The sequence below is a fragment of the Pristiophorus japonicus genome, chromosome 7 (genome assembly GCF_044704955.1).
Source record: "Pristiophorus japonicus isolate sPriJap1 chromosome 7, sPriJap1.hap1, whole genome shotgun sequence".
NCBI classification, from domain to species: Eukaryota; Metazoa; Chordata; class Chondrichthyes; family Pristiophoridae; genus Pristiophorus; species Pristiophorus japonicus.
The window spans coordinates 233,810,743-233,831,061 of record NC_091983.1 but is presented as its reverse complement, the minus strand read 5'-3'; the positions used below and the strand labels follow the sequence as shown (position 1 = coordinate 233,831,061).

The following is a 20,319-nucleotide window of genomic DNA, read 5'->3' as shown; positions in this document are numbered from 1 at the left end:
GGAGCAGTCGGAGGTCAGTTGTAGCGCTGGGGCACGGTGCTGTTAATTATGTCCCGAGGACACGGCAATTCAGGAGCACGTCACATCTGCACCGTTCCTTTATTCATTACACAGCTTTAGGATTGTGGTACTAATGTTACCCCATTCCTTCTACATCGAGTATTAAAAATAACCAATCCAATATGCGGCTTTAGTCACTGCCTTTAGTCGATGCTGTGACGGTTGTAGATTCATTAATTTCTATGATCTCTGTATATTGCCGCGCTCTCCATCTTTATCACACACATTAGTTTTATTGATTGCTGCAACAGCCACTTGCTGGGGATGAGGATGTTACAGGTGAGCTGTCTGATTATTTGGAAAAGGATGTCGGGCTGATTCTGTGTTGCCGATGTCAGGTAGAGTCGCAGTGTGTCCGATCCACAGGATGCACTGCAGCAACTCGCCAAGGCTTCTTCAGCAGCACCTCCCAAACCTGCCACCTCCAGCATCTAGAAGGATGAGGGCAGCAGATGCCTGGGAACACCATCACCTCCAAGTTCCCCTCGAGTCACACAGTGTCCCGACTGAGAATCACAGCATCATAGAATGATACAGCACAGAAGGAGTCCATTCGGCCCATCGTGCCTGTGTCGGCTCTTTGAAAGTGTTACCCAATTAACCCCACTCCCCGCTCTTTCCCCACAGCCCTGTAAATCTTTCCCCTACAGGTATTTCTCCAATTCCCGATTGAATCTGCTGCCATCGCCCTTTCAGGCAGCGCATTCCAGATCACAACATGTGGAGCTGCCACTGTGTCCATCGCTGCTTCACCGCGGAAGGTCAATGACCTGAAGTGACCCCGAGGGAGCCCTGCCACCTCCGACTGCTCCCTCACAAACCAGCCTGAGGTAAAGCATCATTAGGCCCACAGGCTGGGCGAGGGTCCGACACACAGAGCCCAGGGGTAAGGCCTGAGCACAAATAAGGGATTGTTTTAACAATAGACGATAAAAAGACAAGTTCCCGTCAATCATTCCGCTCACAAAACTCTCGTCGTTTCTCTCTCTCTCTCTAACCCAAACAGACAGCTGCAGTGAGACTCATTTCCCATCTCTGAAGGTCGGAGGTCGGAGATTCTTTCACTGAACATGAACTTTGGAAAATCTAAACAAAGAAAACGTCCAAAATGTCGTCATGTCAGAAATCTGTCCAAATATCAGCTCCCTGGTCTCTTTACAGTCCATTTTATTTTGCTCATAACGATTCCCAAGAATGATTGGGGAACTGAGAGGATCTAATTTTGGGGAAAGGCTGAACAGGCTGGGGCTCGTTCCTGGTCCCAGGGATGGGGGTTTCAGTTCCAGGGAGAGACTGGAGAAGCTGGGATTGTTCTCCTTACAGCAGAGAAGGTTAAGGGGAGATTTAATACAGGTGTTCATGGTCATGAGCGGTTTAGACAGAGTAGATAGAGAGAAACTGTTCCCATTGACGGAAGGCTCGAGAACCAGAGGACACATATTTAAGGTGATTGACAAAAGAACCAAAGGCGACATGAGGAAAATTGTTTTTGCGCAGTGAGTGGTTAGGATCTGGAATGCACTGCCTGAAAGGGTGGTGGAGGCAGAGCCCAGCGGGAGAATTGTGTCTAATTCTGGGCACCACACTTTAGGAAGGATGTCAAGGCCTTGGAGAGGGAGCAGACGAGATTTACTGGAATGGTCCCAGGGATGAGGGACTTCAGTTATGTGGAGACTCTGGAGAAGCTGGGATTTTCTCCTCAGAGCAGAGAAGGTTAAGGGGAGATTTAATACAGGTGTTCAAAATCATGAAGGGTTTTTGATTGAGTCAATAAGGAGACACTGTTTCCAGTGGCAGGAGGGTCGGTAACCAGAGGGCACAGATTGAAGGTGATTGGTGAAAGTACCAGAGGGGAGATGAGGAGATCCCACTTTCTACCTTCTGACATTCTGAATAGCTGCCCTTTACCCCTACTCTCTGCTTTATGTCCTGAAGCCAGCGAGCTATCCATTCTGCTACTGGCTCCCTGACTCTGCATTCTCTGACCTTATTCATTAGTCTATTATGTGGTCCCTTATCGAAGCTCTTTTGGAAATCTGGATAAATTATATCTACTGCATTACCCTTGTCTGCTCTCTCTGTTACCTCTTCAGAGAATGCAATGAGGTTGGTCAAGCAAGACTTTCCCTTTTGAACTCCATGCTGACTATTCATTATTATACTTTTGCTCTCTAAATGTTCTTCTATATTCTCCTTTAGTAAGGATTCCATTATTTCTCCTACCACCGATATTAAGTTGACAGGTTTACAGTTCTCTGGACATGTTCTATCTCCCTTCTTAAATATAAGTATTACGTTAGCTATCTTCCAGTCCTCGGGTATGACACCTTTTTCTAACGAATTAATAAATATGTGCCTCTGCTATTTCTTCCCCAGATTCATTTAAAAAGCACAAAGTGTTCCGTCCAGACCTGTGGTTTTATTTAACCCGTGCTGTACCTATCCTGGGAGTGTTTGATTGGACAGTGTAGAGGGAGCTTTACTCTGTATCTAACCTGTACTGTACCTGCCCTGGGAATGTTTGATGGGACAGTGTAGAGGGAGCTTTACTCTGTATCAAACCTGTACTGTACCTGCCCTGGGAGTGTTTGATGGGACAGTGCAGAGCTTTATTCTGTCTCTAACCCGTGTTGTACCTGCCCTGGGAGTGTTTGATGGGACAGTGTAGAGGGAGCTTTACTCTGTATCTAACCCGTGCTGTACCTGCCCTGGGAGTGTTTGATGGGACAGTGCAGAGCTTTATTCTGTCTCTAACCCGTGTTGTACCTGCCCTGGGAGTGTTTGATGGGACAGTGTAGAGGGAGCTTTACTCTGTATCTAACCCGTGCTGTACCTGCCCTGGGAGTGTTTGATGGGACAGTGTAGAGGGAGCTTTACTCTGTATCTAACCCATGTTGTTCCGTCTCTGTTTCCAGGAGAACCCGTACATGTGCAACAACGAGTGTGATGCTCACACGCGCGAGCTCGCACACCCGCCCGAGCTGATGCTGGATGACGAGGGGCGGATTCCCAACACCTTTTGGCAAAGCGTCTCCTGGAGGAGTTTCCCCGAGCCCCTCCTGATCAACATCACTCTGTCCTGGGGCAAGACCATTGAGCTGACCGAGGACATAGTCATCACCTTCGAGTCGGGCCGGCCGGAGCAGATGGTCCTGGAGAAGTCTCTGGACCACGGCCGGACGTGGCAACCCTACCAGTTCTACGCGGCCGACTGCCTCACCTCCTTCGGGATGGAGCCGAGAAGCGCCCGGGATCTGAGCCCGGCCTCGATGCTGGACATCATCTGCACGGAGGAGTATTCCAGGGGCTACGTGTGGAAGGTGGACAAGATGGTCCGCTTCGAGATCCAGGAGCGTTTTGCGCTGTTCGGGGGGCCCCGTCTCCAGGACATGGCCTCGCTGTACGGCCAGCTGGACACCACCAAGGAGCTGAGGGACTTCTTCACCCTGACCGACCTGCGGGTCAGGCTGCTCCGGCCGGCCACTGGGGCCACCAGTGTTAACCAGCACAACCTCTCCAAATACTTCTACGCCATCTCCAACCTGGACATTCGTGGCCGGTGAGAGCTCCTTGCCCCTTCTGGCCAGAGTCGCAGACCCCACACTTCACACCCGGGGGGTGCCGTGTCAGGCCAACATCTGGGGCACTCACAGGAACAACATCTGGGGCAATCACACGGCCACGTTCTGGGGGCACTCACAGGGACAACATCTGGGGGCACTCACACGGCCAACATCTGGGGTACTCACAGGGACAACATCTGGGGGCACTCACATGGCCAACATCTGGGGCACTCAGGACCAACATCTGGGGGTAACTCACAGGGACTACATCTGGGGTTAACTCATTGGGACAACATCTGGGGGGGCACTTACAGGGCCAACATCTGGGGCATTCATGGTCACCATCTGGGGGTAACTCACGCGACCAACATCTGGGAGGGCACTCACAGGGTCAACATCTGGGGGAGCTCAGTGTCAACATCTGGGGGCACTGTATCAGAACCAACATGTGGGAGCATTCGCAGGGCCACCATCTGGAGGATAGTCTATCAACTTGGTGATACTCCATCAGGGCAAATATCTGGTGTTCCCTATCAGAGCTTACATCTGGGATACTTTATCAGGGATAACATCTGGCATGGCACTCTTATCAGTTCTCATCTGGAGGGCACTATATCGGAGTTAACATCTGACACACAATCTCAATGAACACCTGAAGTGCAGTCCATCAGGGCCAACATCTAATTACGAGGAGCAATTACACAAACTAGGGTTGTGTTCCCGAGAATTTAGAAGGTGATTTGATTGAAGTTTTCAAGATATGAAGGGGAACTGAAAGGGTAGATAGAGAGAAACTATTTCCCTGGTTGGGGATTCTAGGAGTAGGGAGAAAAGTCTAAAAATTAGAGCCAGATCTTTCAGGAGTCAAATTAGGAAACACTTCTACACACAAAGGGTGGTAGAAGTTTGGAATTCTCTTCCGCAAATCGCAGTTGATGCAAGACCAATTGTTAATTTTAAATCTGAGATTAATAGATTTTATTTGCCAATGGTATTGAGGGATATGGTGCAAAGGCAGGTGAATGGAGTTAGGTCACAGATCAGCCATGATCCCATTGAATGGCGGAGCAGGCTCGAGGGGCTGAATGGCCTCCTCCTGTTCCTATGTGAACGCTGGGTAACTGGGGAGGTTTGACAGCGAAAGATGGGGATCCCTCCCCCGGCCCACTGGGCACCGCCAGCTGCCCCTGTGTTGGGTGTTTGAGCTTCCCTGAATGGCCCTGCGACAGTGGGCACAGACCAGCATTGTGCCAGCTCTCACTGCCCCTGGTGATGGGCCCATTAGCGAGCTTTCACAGTCCTGCTGGCTGGCTGGCGATGAGTCAGCGAGTTCCTGCTCAGTGTTCAGCCAATCGAGCAGCACGGAGCGAGCAGAATCTGTCCCTTTACTCTCAACACTGCCGAGCTCCAGTCTGATCAGGATTCAGAGAGTGAGAGGATCACACAACACAGGGGGAGGCCATTCAGACCATCGGGCCTGTGCCGGTCTTTGAAAGAGATATCCAATTCGTCCCACTCCCCGCTCTTTCCCCATAGCCCTGCAAATCTTGCCCTTGAGTATTTATCCAATTCCCTTCTGAAAGTTACGATTAAATCTGCTCCCACCGCCCTTTCAGGCAGCACATTCCAGATCACAACAACTCGCTGCGTAAATAAACTCTCCTCATCTCCCCTCTGAGTCTTTTACCAATTACCTTCAACCTGTGACCTCTGGTCCCCGACCCTCCTGACACTGGAAACAGTTGCTCCCCATTTACTTGATCCAAGCCCTTCCTGATTTGAGGAATGATTGTGACTGAAGGCTTCCTTCGTGTTGGATCTATATTCAGTCTGGGTTGGTGAGTTCCCATTTTCACATTACACAATCTCCAGGGCTCGGAGCCATTCCCTCATTATTCCACACTCAGCTTCTGGGAGGCTTGATCCAGCTTTTAGCCGAGGACAATCTTCAGACACTAATTGGAGAACAGGAGCAGTAAAATGTTTACACTGCCGTTAATGTGACTCCAAGGAACTGTCTGGTTATCTGCTTAGTTCAGCAAACAGTGCCCAGAACTGACAATTTGCTGAATGTGCAACGTACAATCTGCGGATTGTGAAGCTTCACCCTCGCAGTGAGTTAAACAGCGGCTCGATGCTGTTAGCACAGAGTCACCGAGACCAGCGTTCTCACGCTTCACGGTACAGAGACCATCACAGCACTTTGGGCCTTTCCAAATCGCATTTACTGAACCACAACAACAACAAAATCTCATCCTTGTCTAAAAATCCCTCCATGGCCTCTCCCCCTCCCTATCTCTGTAACCACCTCCCACCCTACAGCCCTCCGAGATCTCTGCTCTCCTCCAACACCAGGAACAGCCCTCCGAGATCTCTGCTCTCCTCCACCACAGGCCTCTTGTCCATCCCCCACTCCCTTCGCCCCACCATTGGTGGCCATGCCTTCAGCTGCCTGGGCCCTGAGCTCTAGAATTCCCTCCCTGAACATCTCCCTCTCTACCTCTCTCTCCTCCTTTAAGACGCTCCTAAAACCGACCTCTTAGACTAAGCTTTTGGTCACCTGTCCAAATATCTCCTTTTGTCGCTCGTGTCAGTTTATCTGATTTATGCTCCTGTGAAGCACCTTGGGACGTTTTACTAGTTAAAGGCGCTTTATAAATGCAAGTTGTTGTTGCAGTTGCAGGTGTTGTTGTAAAGAAATAACTTGTGAGAGGCACTCTATAAATGCAAGCTCTTCCTTTGAGGGGCCTGGAAGGCTGGAGCTGATCAGAAACTCTCTCCTAACGTGTTCTTGTTGCTGCCCAGAATCTGATCGTCAATCAGCGGAAACACACCCAGAAACTGACCCGCCGCCTGGGTTGAAAGGCAATAAGTGGGAGAAAAATGTTGCTGTTTGCAGAGCGAAGCTGGGAAAGGGAGAGCGGACTCGCGGAGCGGCCAGTCCCCAGTCTAACCCGGCTGCTCAGCTTATTTGAAACCAGCCTGCTGTTGTTTTTTGCCAGGTGTAAGTGCAATCTTCACGCCAACAACTGTATCTGGGAGAAGGGGAAGCTGAGTTGCGAGTGTGAGCACAACACGACGGGGCCGGACTGCGGGAGATGCAAGAAAGGCTTTCAAGGCCGAGCGTGGAGAGCGGGCTCGTACCTCCCAATCCCCAAAGGGACGGCCAATGTCTGTGAGTAACCAGAGCTGCTCCGGCCCGGCCCAGTGCCGGCACCAGATTCCCTTCACATTTCATTCTCAGCCCAACTCCCGCAACGTGCCGACTCCAAAATACAACCCACCCATCTTTGTCATTGTGTTCATGTGGGAACAGAGAGTCACAGCGGGAGATTGGACAGAGCCAGGGACAGAGATAGGGTCCGTGCCCACAGCTCCACACTGAGAGGGGCGGGGGAGGGGGGGTGGGGAGAGAGAGAGGGAGAGGGGAGAGAGGAAGAGGGGAGAGAGAGAGAGAGCAGGGCAGAGGGAGGGAGTGAAAAAGGGGGGAGAGAAAGAGAGACGGAGGGAGAGAGAGAGGGGTGTGTAGACAGAGAAAGAGAGAAATAAAGAATGAAAGAGAACAAACAAAAAGTGAGAAAGTGGGAAACAGAGAAATAGAGAATGTGAGAAAGAGGGAGAGAGAGAAGCAGAGTAAGTAACTGAGAATGAGAGATGGAAAGTAAGGGAGAAGAAAAGAGAGAGAAAAGGAAAGTGAGAAAGAGAATGGAAGAAATCTAGAAAAGGAAATAAAAATGAAAGAAAGATTATCCAATTAGTCCCACTCCCCGCTCTTTCCCCATGGACCTGCAAATGTTGCCTTTTCAAGTATTTATCCTACTCCCTTTTGAAAGTTATGATTGAATCTGCTCCCACCGCCCTTTCAGGCAGCGCATTCCAGACCACAACAACTCGCTGCGTAAAAATAATCCTCATCTCCCTCTGGGTCTTTGGCCAATCACCTTCAATCTGTGTCCTTCGGTTATCCATCCTCCTGCCCCTGCAAACAGTTTCTCCTTATTCACTCCATCAAAACCCTTCCTCATTTTGAAGCCCTCTATCAATGTAATTTCGGGGTCAGTGAGCGAGGGGGATCGCTGGCATTATGTAGAGGGTGAGGTTGTAATAGCAGGGGTTGAATTTGCTGAAACCTCACTCCGGACACCCACAGATTCAGAGCCAGCAGTGAGGTGCAGACTGATGTGAGAATGGAATGTTCACAGCTGGGTGAACATCTGGGGAACAGCTGGGGAGGGTGAGAGGAGAATAAGCCTCTGTGTAATCAATATCTGAAGCAGATCAGGAAGTGAAGGTTGTGAGGGACATCTGTGGCCTGCTGTGTGTGGAATGTCCCGAGATCAATATCCAGATAGTGAGCTGACTGGGCAGTGGGGGAGGGGTGTGTGTGACCACTGATGGCCTTACGTATTAACCCTGCGTACTTACACACTAATCGCACGTAGTGGGAGCGTCCCCATGTACTACCTTCCGGGAGCACTTTTGCAACTCCACCTGGTCTCACACAGGGCTGGTGTGAGCTCTCAGAGGATGCAGCACGCCAATCCCCCATCAGTTCCTTGTTCGTGAGTTTGACTGACATCGATCTGATGAACACTCCATGTGATGGGTTGTGTTAATGTGTTTATCGATAAAGATTGTTAATCAGACGTCTCTATAATTCTGTTTCCGTTTCCCTCTCCAGGCCTCCCTGACCCCGTGGCGAGTGGCCGTAAGTAGGACCTATGCTCTCTGACCTGTGACCTGCTGACCCAGAGCCCATTTCTGTATCGGGAATGATCCGCTTCCCTCAAACCTCCCTCATCACTCACTGAGCGAGGAACAGGTGTAGGTGTGAGCAGAGGCCGAGTGTGAGCGGGGGCTGGGTATGAGCAGGGGCTGAGTGTGAGCAGGTGAAGGTGTGAACAGGTGAAGGTGTGAGGAGGTGTATGTGTGAGCAGGGCTGGGATCAGGATTCTGCTTGTCCGTGCATCTATGGAGTAAAGTATAATCTCCTCGAGCGGTGCAGCAGATATGAAGCAGGGAAGATGTAATATATATGACCCACATCTCAGCTGAGATGAAAATGCTTCTTAACACTGTCTCAGTGAGAATGTTCAGTGAGAAGTGGAGGGAAGATTTGTAGAAAGCCATATGGTGGCTGAGGCCGAGATCAATGGGGACCTGTTGTAATCCCGTTATCCCAGATACAGGAATGGGAACTGGGTGAGTGTCTCGGCCTCAATCTGTTCCCCTTTGTTCCTGGATCTTACATCAACTTGTTCCCATTTATTTAACCCTTCGCATGCTGTCCATGTCATTCCAAACCATCCGCCATATCGCAACCCCGAACCAACACCCAGACTGACCGGGAGCAGAGTGACCATAACTCCCCATACTGACTGGGAGTGAACATAACTCCCCACACTGACCGGGAGTGACCATAACTCCCCACACTGACCGGGAGTGACCATAACTCTCCACACTGACCGGGAGTGACCATAACTCCCCACACTGACTGGGAGTGACCATAACTCCCACACTGACCAGGAGCAGAGTGACCATAACACCCCACACTGACCGGGAGCAACCATAACTCCCCACACTGACTGGGAGTGACCATAACTCCCCTTACTGAAAGGGAGTGACCATAACTCTCCACACTGACCGGAAGTGACCATAACCCACCACACTGACCGAGAGTGACCATAACTCCCCACACTGACCGGGAGTGAACATAACTCTCAACATTGACCAAGAGTGACCATAACTCTCCACACTGACCGGGAGTGACCATAACCCACCACACTGACCGGGAGTGACCATAACCCACCACACTGACCGGGAGTGACCATAACTCTCCACACTGACCGGGAGTGACCATAACCCACCACACTGACCGGGAGTGACCATAACCCACCACACTGACCGGGAGTGACCATAACTCTCCACACTGACCGAGAGTGACCATAACTCTCCACACTGACCAGGAGTGACCATAACCCACCACACTGACCGGGAGTGACCATAACTCTCCACACTGACCGGGAGTGACCATAACTCCCCACACTGACCGGGAGTGACCATAACTCTCCACACTGACCGGGATGACCATAACTCCCCACACTGACCGGGAGTGACCATAACCCACCACACTGACCGGGAGTGACCATAACTTCCCACACTGACCGGGAGTGACCATAACCCACCACACTGACCGGGAGTGACCATAACTCTCCACACTGACCGGGAGTGACCATAACTCTCCACACTGACCGGGAGTGACCATAACCCACCACACTGACCGAGAGTGACCATAACTCTCCACACTGACCGGGAATGACCATAACTCCCCACACTGACCGGGAGTGACCATAACTCTCCATACTGACCTGGAGTGACCATAACTCTCCACACTGACCGGGAGTGACCATAACTCCCCACACTGACCGGGAGTGACCATAACCCACCACACTGACCGGGAGTGACCATAACTCCCCACACTGACCGGGAGTGACCATAACTCCCCACACTGACCAGGAGTGACCATAACCCACCACACTGACCGGGAGTGACCATAACTCTCCACACTGACCGGGAGTGACCATAACTCCCCACACTGACCAGGAGTGACCATAACTCTCCACACTGACCGGGAGTGACCATAACTCTCCACACTGACCGGGAGTGACCATAACCCACCACACTGACCGGGAGTGACCATAACTCCCCACACTGACCGGGAGTGACCATAACTCCCCACACTGACCAAGAGTGACCATAACTCCCCACACTGACCGGGAGTGAGCATAACTCTCCACACTGACCGGGAGTGACCATAACCCACCACACTGACCGAGACTGGGGGTCTATGAAACGTTACACTTTGACCCCAAACCTGCTCCTTTCCTGCCCAGGTACAGCCAGAACCGATACTCAAAACCTTAATCACCGACACAAACTGAACTAAAGACAAACTAGTTCCAATGTCTGGCGATGAATCTCCATTTTCTGCTGAATTATTGAGTGAGTTGTGGCTGGATTCAGTTACACTGAATAATAACAGGGAGACTCCATCACATCCGGCATTACACAGTTTGCCTTTCAAACCCTCAACCCACTCGAATGTACCGAAATCCCACAATAACAGCCTGTCACGGCCTCACCCCATTTAATCATCTCTCCGCGGACCAGATTCCCACTAATTATCCATCGATCCACTTCGAGCGACAGCCCGGGCAGTGAGTAGACCCGGGGGAGTGATTGATTGATCCGACATTGGTTCCCGGTCCAGCAACGCCTCCAATTTATAATTCTCATCCTCGCGTTCAAATCCCTCCGTGGCCCCACCCCTTCCTATCTCAGTCAACCCTTCCCACCCTACACCCCTCCCTCTCAGTAAACACTCCCACCCTGCAGCCCTCCCTATCTCAATAAATCCCTCTCACCCTACACCCCTCCCTATCTCTATAACCTCCCTCCAGCCCTACACCCCTCCCTATCTAGTAACCCCCTCCCACCCTACAACCCTCCCTATCTCTATAACCCCCTCCCACCCTACAACCCTCCCTATCTCTGTAACCTCCTCCATCCCTAACACCTTCCCAAGCCTCCAGCTGCCTGGGCCCGAAGCTCTGGAATTCCCTCCCTAAACCTCTCCACACCATCTCTCTCTGCTCCTTTAAGAATCTCCTTAAAACCTATCACTTTGACCGAGCTTTTGGTCACCTGTCCTAATATCTCCTCCCGAGTCTCGGTGTGAGTTTCTATCTGATTGGCGGTGTAGCGGAGATGGAAATGTCTGTTTTCTTGTCTCTCGGATACTCCTGCCATCCCGGACAGTGTCCACTCGATGTGTGTGCACACAGTACAGATGTTCTCCAGCTGGGATTAATAATTGCTGATTTCTCCTGACACATGCAGCTGACCCAAAGCTCGGTCGCACACGGCCAAGAATCTCATCACTAGAGGTCACGACCCCAGAGCAAGGTAGGAACTCTCAAACACCGCGACTGGCTCAGAGCAGAGGAGAAAGCAAGGATTTGCATTTATATATTGTTCCTTCAGGACTGCCTCTCCGGCAGGGCAGTAATCCCTCAGTACTGCCCCTCAAACAGTGCAGTACTCCCTCAGTTCTGCCCCTCTGGCAGTGCAGCATTCCCTTAGTACAGCCCCCCCCACAGTGCAGCACTCCTTCAGTACTGCCCCTCCAACAGTGCAGTGCTCCCTCGGAACTGCCCCTCCGACACTGCAGCGCTCCCTCAGTACTGCACTGGGAGCGTCAGTCTGGATTATGGGCTCAAATCTCTGGAATGGGACTTGAACCGATGACCTTCGGACTCAGAGGCGTGCGTGCTGCCCACTGAACCACTGTTGAAAGGCCCCTAACTTGGCAGTGCTGTGTAAAACCCGGCACAGACTCTATAAACCTGGGATTGGGACCATCCATTGCCATCTGCCTGATTCAATACAAACCGTAACTAGCCAGGAGTCTGATGTTTTCCCCTCACTGCTAAAAGCCTCCGTGTTCCCTCCCTCCCTCCCTCCCATTCCAGCCATTTCCTCCCCACCTCTCATTCCTGCAGCATGTGACCCTCTCACAGTCTGCAAACTGTCTGTGTCCCGTCTACACTCTCTGTCTTTTCCCTGCAAGCCTGCGAATGCTTCGGCCATTCGAACCGGTGCAGTTACCTCGAGCTGCTCACCACCGCCATTTGCGTGAGCTGTAAGCACAACACTAGAGGCCGACACTGCCAGTTATGTCGGCTGGGCTACCACCGAAACCCTTCAGCACAGCTGGACCACCACAACGTTTGCGTAGGTCAGTTCCTGTTACAATCTCTGCTCTCTCCTTCTTTCACCCTTCTGCTTTCAGCCCAAAACAAGATAAAGAAACAAAGAAAATACCTTCGATAGGGCTGAGCAAAGCGCGTCGGAAATCAGCTCCTCTTTCCCCAGTGACCAGCCTCAATCCAACCTTTCCCCAGTGACTAGACCCCGACCCAACCTTTCCCCAGTGACTAGACCCCAACCCAACCTTTCCCCAGTGACTAGACCCCAACCCAACCTTTCCCCAGCGACTAGTCCCCGACCCAATCTTTCCCCAGTAACCAGCCTCAATCCAACCTTTCCCCAGCGACCAGGCCCCGACCCAATCTTTCCCCAGTGACTAGACCCCAACCCAACCTTTCCCCAGCGACTAGGCCCCGACCCAACCTTTCCCCAGTGACTAGGCCCCAACCCAACCTTTCCCCAGTGTCTAGGCCCCAACCCAACCTTGCCCCAGCGACTAGGCCCCAACCCAACCTTTCCCCAGTGACTAGACCCCGACCCAATCTTTCCCCAGTGACTAGGCCCCGACCCAACCTTTCCCCAGTGACTAGGCCCCAACCCAACCTTTCCCCAGTGACTAGGCCCCAACCCAACCTTTCCCCAGTGACCAGGCCCCAACCCAACCTTTCCCCAGTGACTAGGCCCCAACCCAACCTTTGCCCAGCGACCAGGCCCCGACCCAACCTTTCTCCAGCGACCAGGCCCCGACCCAACCTTTCTCCAGCGACCAGGCCCCGACCCAATCTTTCCCCAGTGACTAGGCCCCAACCCAACCTTTCCCCAATAACTCGGCCCTGAACCAACCTTTTCCCAGCAACTCGGCCTCAACCCACCCTTTCCCCAGCAATGAGGCCCTGATCCAACCCATCAATGAGGGTTTGGTGTAGGCTTTCCCTCGCGATGAGGCCTGGCCGAGGCTTTCCGTAGCGATGAGGCCTGTCCCAGGCTTTGTTGAGTTATAGCGAAAGCTCTGTGTTTTGACGATATAATCATCGTCTCCCTGTCTCCATTGTTTTTCAGGAATTTGTATGTTGTTTGTACTCTCGGTAAACGACCATCCTGCATTGTAGCAGCGTCGCTTCCCTCTGCTCAATGTTACCCCTCCCCCCCAGTGTCCACCAACAATCCTCTCTCTCCATTTCCTCATCTCCTCCCATTCTCCACACACACAATTACACAGAATGTGCAGCACTGAAACAGGCCATTCGGCTCAACCGCTCCATGCCGGTGTTTATGCTCCACACGAGCCTCCTCCCACCCCTCTTCATCTCACCCAATCAGCATATCCTTCTATTCCTTTTGCCCTCATGTGTTTATCTCGCTTCCCCTTAAATGCATCGACACTATTCGCCTCAATCACTCCCTGTGGTAGTGAGTTCCATTCTCTGGATAAAGAAGTTTCTCCTCCATTCCCTATTGGATTTATTCATGACGATCTTATATTTTTGACCCAAGTTTTTGACTCCCCACAAGTGGAATCATCTTCTCTACGTCCACCCTATCAAACCTCTTCACAATTTTAAAGACCTCGATCAGGTCACCCCTCAGTCTTCTCTTTCCCAGCAAAGAGCCCCAGCCTGGTCAGCCTTTCCTGATAGGTACAACATCTCAGTTCTGGTATCATCCTTGTAAATCTACTTTGTACCTTCTCCAGTGTCTCTATGTCCTTTTTATAATACGGAGACCAGAACTGTGCCCAGTGCTCCAAGTGCGGTCTAACCAAGGTTCGATACAAGTTTAACATCACTTCTGTGCTTGTGCATTCTATCCTCTATTGATGAACCTGGTTTGTTTGTTCTGGCCTTGTTAACCTGCGTGAATTCTGTGCAGTCGCCCCAGGGAGTGGAACATGGGCCGTGTGCAGTCAGTGTGTGGAGGATTGAAGCTGTTTGTAAAGTGTTGGAGACTTGTTTCACCCCCACAGTCTGAGCCTCCCTTGTCCCGGCTCGCACTCATTCCTGTCGCTGAGGTTGTGTCGCTGTGTTTATTGGGAACAGCCGTGTGCAGTGTGTGTGTTGTCTTGTTTCTGCAGACTGTGAGTGTCACCCTGATGGCTCGCTCTACCATCGCTGTAATGACACGGGGTATTGTGACTGTAAGGAGGGGGCGACAGGGCCCAAGTGTGACAGATGCCTGCCCGGATATTACTGGCACAGGGGCTGTCGAGGTAAGTAACCGTTCCAGCACCAGCCCCTCCCCTCACTCCGCCCCGGCTTCTGGGTGTCAGGGTCAGCAGAGTATCCGATAGCAGAGATACCGTGGGGGGAAACACAGAGGCTTTTAGTGAGTGAATCCCCCTGGACTCTCCCATAATCTGCCACACAATTAGTGGCACAGCTCCTCGCAAAGGGAGGCCTGGAGTTCAGTGAGGGCGGGTCATAGAATCAGACAGCGCAGAAGGAGGCCATTCGGCCCATCGGGCCTGTGCTGGCTCTTTGAAAGAGCGATCCAATTAGTCCCACTCCCTGCTCTTTCCCAATAGACCTGCACATCTTTCCTTTTCAAATATTTATCCAATTCCCTTTTGAAAGTTACGATTGAATCTGCTCTCACCGCCCTTTCAGGCAGCGCATTCCAGATCACAACAACTCGCTGCATAAATAAACTCTTCCCATCTCCCCTCTGGTCCTTTGCCAATTACCTTCAACCTGTGACCTCTGGTCCCTGACCCTCCTGCTCCTGGAAACATCTTCTACTTATTTACTCGATCAAAAACCTTTCATAATTGTGAACACCACTATTAAATCTCCCTTTAACCTTCTCTGCTCGAAGGAGAAGAATCCCAGCTTTTCCAGTCTCTCCACATAACTGAAGTCCCACATCCCCAGTATCATTCCTGTAAATCTTCTCTGCTCCCTCTCCAAGGCCTTGATATCCTTCCTAATGTGCCCAGAATTAGACAGAATAATTGGACACAGAATTTAATCCTCAGTCTCTGCCTCAATATTTAATCCCATCCTAACTTGCACCAAGTCCCGTTCACCCATCCCCCCTGTGCTCGCTGATCCTCATTGGCTCCCAGTCTGGCAATGCCTCGAATTTAAAATTATCATGTTTGTGTTCAAATCCTTCCATGGCCTCATACCTACCTATCTCTGTAACCTCCCTCCAGCCCTACACCCCTCCCTATCTCTGTAACCCCCTCCAGCCCGACACCCCTCCCTATCTCTGTAACCTGCTCCAGCCCTACACCCCTCCCTATCTCTGTAACCCCCCCTCCAGCTCTACACCCCTCCCTATCTCTGTAACCCCCTCCAGCCCGACACCCCTCCCTATCTCTGTAACCTGCTCCAGCCCTACACCCCTCCCTATCTCTGTAACCCCCTCCAGCTCTACACCCCTCCCTATCTCTGTTACCTCCTCCAGCTCTACACCCCTCCCTATCTCTGTAACCCCCTCCAGCCCTACACCCCTCCCTATCTCTGTAACCCCCTCCAGCCCTACACCCCTCCCTATCTCTGTAACCCCCTCCAGCCCTACATCCCTCCCTATCTCTGTAACCCCCTCCAGCCTTACACCCCTCCCTATCTCTGTAACCCCCTCCAGCTGCATAACCCTCCACGATCTCTGTGCTCCTCCAGTTCTGTCCTCTTGCATATCCCCGACTCTAATCGCTCAACCGTTGGGGGCCGTGCCTTCAGCTGCTTGGGCCCGAAGCTCTGGATTTCACTCCCTAAATCTCTCCACCTCTCGCTCCTCCTATAAGACAATCCTTAAACCCTACTTCTTGGGCCAAGCTTTTGGTCCCCTGTCCTAATATCTCCTTTTGTGTCTCGGTGTTAAATTTTGTCTGATAACCTGTGAAGCACCTTGGGACGTTTTAGTACATTTAAGATGCTATATAAATGCAAGTTGTTGTAAAAGTGAGAGAGAGTTGTAACAATCTGTAACGTGGGAGAGTTTCTATGACCTGACCTTTCTTTTCTCTGACCTCTTGCAGCGGGCGTGTGTGATAACTTTCTGACACGGTGTGAGAACGGAGGAGTGTGTGAGGACAATGGGAGGTGTGTGTGCCCCGCTCCCTACACCGGGCTCCTGTGTGAGAAAGGCCAGTGTGGGGAGGAAGTGGGAGGGTGTGTCTCCCAATCCCCGCGGGACCCCACCTTACACCGGGTGCTGCTGTCGCTGACTGCGCTGCTAACCACCGCTAACGGCCGCCCGCCGCTCTGACCGGCTTCCAGCGCCATGGCCGCTCACGGGAAGGTGCGAAGAGCGCAGGAGAATCCAGCGTTTACTGCGTCGCCGGTAAAACACGCTCCCCTCACTCGCTCCCACCCCTGGGAAAGGCAAAGTGGAACCGAGGCCGGAGCCCACCCAGCCCGACTGGATGTGAGAGGCCGGAAGGAATGGGCAGTCAGTGGGGACTGGACTCTCGGACTCCCCGCGGGGCCCAGGCAGCTGCTAATATTCATTCTGTAATTGCCAGCTGCTCGGCCCATGTCCAGCTTTGGGACAAAGAAAGAAAGAAAGGACTTGCATTTCTACGTCGCCTTTCACCCTCTCAGGACGGCCCAAAGCACCTCACAGACAATGAAGGATTTTCTCAACAAACAGCAATGTGATAATGACCAGACAACCTGTTTTCGTGATGTTGGTCAAGGGATAAATATTGGCCAGGACACCGGGGATAATTCACCCGCTCTTCTTCAAAATCTTGAAATGGGATCTTTTACACCCACCTGAGAGGGCAGACGGAGCCTCGGTTTAATGTTTCATCCTAAAGATGGTACCTCCGATAGTGCAGCACTCACTCACACTTGTTAATGTTTTGTCTATAATGCACTTATAAATGACTCCACAAGGCAATGTGTTGTACTCAAACTGTAGTGACCTTGGTCCTTTATTTGTAACTCTAGAGTCAGGCACAAGCTTGGTGGGCAGCCTTTTATACTGGGCCTTGCACACCTATGCAGGTGACCCTCAGTTCTCCCACCGCAGTGCCCTCTGGTGGACAGCCTCTGCCACAGGAGCAGGAAACCCCGGTCTCCACCAGTTGCACCCTCTGGTGGCGCCAGCATAGTTTATACACAGTATAAACCTTATTGCTGGTACATCAGTTAACAAGTCTCCATCTTATGTAACTATATAGTGACTACACAGAGAGTATATCTATGGTCTGCATATATAACAGTTACACTCCATCACTCTCAGTCCATCCACTCCCTCCTTTCCTCACTCCCTCCCTCACTCCATTTGGCAGTGCAGCACTCCCTCAGTACTGCCCCCTCTGACAGTGCATGGATGAGATGACATCACTCACTCGGTACTGCACTGGGAGTATCTGCCTGGATTATGGGCTCAATTCTTTTGGGGCCAACTTGAACCCACGACCTTCTGACTCAGAGGTGAAGTGCTGCCACTGAACCGCAGCTCATACCTAAAGTTCAACTTTCCTTTAAAAAAAACTCTGCAATTTCTCCGAACCTGTTTCTCATCGACTGTCAGGAAGAAACCTGAGCAAACAATGATATCAACAGACTTCCTCAATGAAATATTTACTGCCTCTGTTGACAGGATGTCGAATGAGAGTTAAAACAAGTTGAAATATACAGGTTGGAAAGATCAATAATTCAAAGATGTGTTTCTTATTTCTGACTGAAGTCAGCTGAAATATAAATCTCAGGCACGGACACACGGGACAGGGAGAGTCTGTGGAAAGTATTTGGGTTTCTGTATGTTCACTTTCCAGCGACCTTTTTATCAGTGTCGATGTTTATTTGTAAACTTCTCACTTCTTCCTCCTTCATTGTTACAACCATTCCATCTTCCCTTTCCCTCCCTCTCACTGCCCAACATTGACTGGATGGGAGGGTGAGCTTGTAACTCCCTCCCAGGTCTCTGACACAGTTGCTGCAACATCTGGGGAAGGGCCTTAGACTCAAACACCAACATCCTTGCAAGAAAGACCTTGCCTTGATATAAATGGTGCTCAGGAGATAGAAAGTCCTTGAATATAGAAATATTTCTCGAACCTCCAATTGGGATTTAAACTAATGGAGGGTGGATGGGAGATTTCAGGAAAGAGTAAATTTAAAAGCAGCAAGAGAAATGTCAAGGCACTGGAGCAGAATAGAGTTTTGGGTAAAAATAAGCAGACTGGGTCAGGAAGAGACGGAGAAAGTAACAAAGTTAATAAGGCATCAGTGACTAAGGTGACATCAGGGAAGAATATAAATAAGTCAAAGCTAAAGGCACTATATCTGAATGCGTGAAGCATTCACCATAAAATAGATGAATTAATAGCGCAGATAGAAATTAATAGTTTTGAACTAATAGCCATTCCAGAGACGTGGTTGCAAAGTGGCGAAGGTTGGGAACTAAATATTACAGGATACTTACCTTTTAAAAGAGATAGGCAACATGGAAAAGGTGGAGGGGTAGCCCTGATAATAAAGGATGGGATAAAGACAGTCGAGAGAAAGGACCTTAGCTCCGAAAATCCAGAAATAGAATCAGTTTGATTGGAGCTAAGAAATAGCATGGGGCTGAAAACTTTGGTGGGAGTTGTTTTTTGGCCCCCGAACAGGAGTTGTAATGTAGGGCAGAGTATAAATCATGAGAATTTGGAAGCACATGTAATAAGGGTAATACAGTAATCATGGGGAACTTTAATCTACATATAGACTGGGCAAACCAAATTTTCAGTAATAGTGTAGAGGACAAATTCATGGAATGTATACAAAATATGTTGAGGAACCTACTGGAGAACAGGCTATTTTAGATCTAGTATTGTGCAATGAGGAAAGGTTCATTAATAAGCTGTAGTAAAGGGGCCTTTAGGGAAGAGTGACCCTAATGTGATAGAATTTTACATAAGTTTGAAAGTGATTTAGTTAAATCCGAAACTAGGGTCTTAAATCTAAATAAAGCAAACTACGTAAGTATGTGGGGTGAATTGGCTAAGTTGGAAATTACATTAAAAGGTATGATGGTGGACAGGCAATGGATAGCATTTAAAGAATTAATACATCATTTATAACAAAAATACATTCCTTTAAGGTACCAAAACCCCACAGGAAATATGGTTCAACCGTGGCTAATGAGAATAGTAAAAATAGTATTAGATCAAAGGAAGAGGCTTATAATGTTGCCATAAAAAGTAGCAAGCCAGAGGATTGGGAGGATTTTAGAATTCAGCAAAGGAGGACCAAGAAATTGATAAAGAAAGAGAAATTAGAATATGAGAGTACAAACAGACTAAAAGCTTCTATAGATATGTAAAATGGTATAGGTATAGAAACAGGAAAAAATTAGTGAAAGTAAATGTGACTCCCTGACAGGCTGAAATAGGAGATATTATAATGTGGAATATGGAAATAGCAGAGAAATTAAACAGATATTTTGTGTTTGTCTGTCTTCACCGAAGAAGACGCAAACAACTTAGCAGAAATAGTAGAGAATGAGGAACTGAAAGAAATTAATATTAGTCAAAAAATGGTACTGGAGAAATTAATGGCACTGAAAGCCTATAAATCCCCTGGACCTGATGGCCTACATCCTTGGGTTTTGAAAGAGGTGGCTATAGAAATAGTGGATGCATTGGTTATCATCTTCCAAAATTCTATAGATTATAGGATGGTTCCCGCAGATTGGAAGATAGCAAATGTAACCCCACTATTTAAGAAAGGAGGGAGAGAGAAAACTGGGAACTACAGTCCAGTTAGCCTGGCATCAGTTGCAGGGAGAATTCTAGAATCTATTATTAAGGGCACGTAGAAAATAATAATAAGATTGGATTTATGAAAGGGCAATCTGTCTGTCTGTACAATACAAGGGACATAGGTTGAGAATACTAATCCTCAAATAATTAAATCTTGTTCACTCTTGTTAACTATCTATCATTTCTTGCAAATTAACGTAATTCCTTATGAAAATGACTGATCCAATC

General features: G+C 49.9%; 1 protein-coding gene across 1 annotated transcript in view; it reads left to right on the top strand.

Moving 5' to 3' along the window:
* Positions 1-16,601, top strand: part of LOC139266957 (netrin-G1-like) — a 30,704-nt gene extending 14,103 nt beyond the window's left edge. The window contains exons 3-8 of the mRNA XM_070884594.1: positions 2,976-3,619; positions 6,626-6,802; positions 7,898-7,917; positions 12,253-12,420; positions 14,464-14,598; positions 16,372-16,601. Of these exons, the coding sequence (XP_070740695.1) occupies positions 2,976-3,619; positions 6,626-6,802; positions 7,898-7,917; positions 12,253-12,420; positions 14,464-14,598; positions 16,372-16,601 (1,374 nt within the window). The remainder of the gene's footprint in view (positions 1-2,975; positions 3,620-6,625; positions 6,803-7,897; positions 7,918-12,252; positions 12,421-14,463; positions 14,599-16,371) is intronic.
* The last annotated feature ends 3,718 nt before the right edge of the window (positions 16,602-20,319 follow it).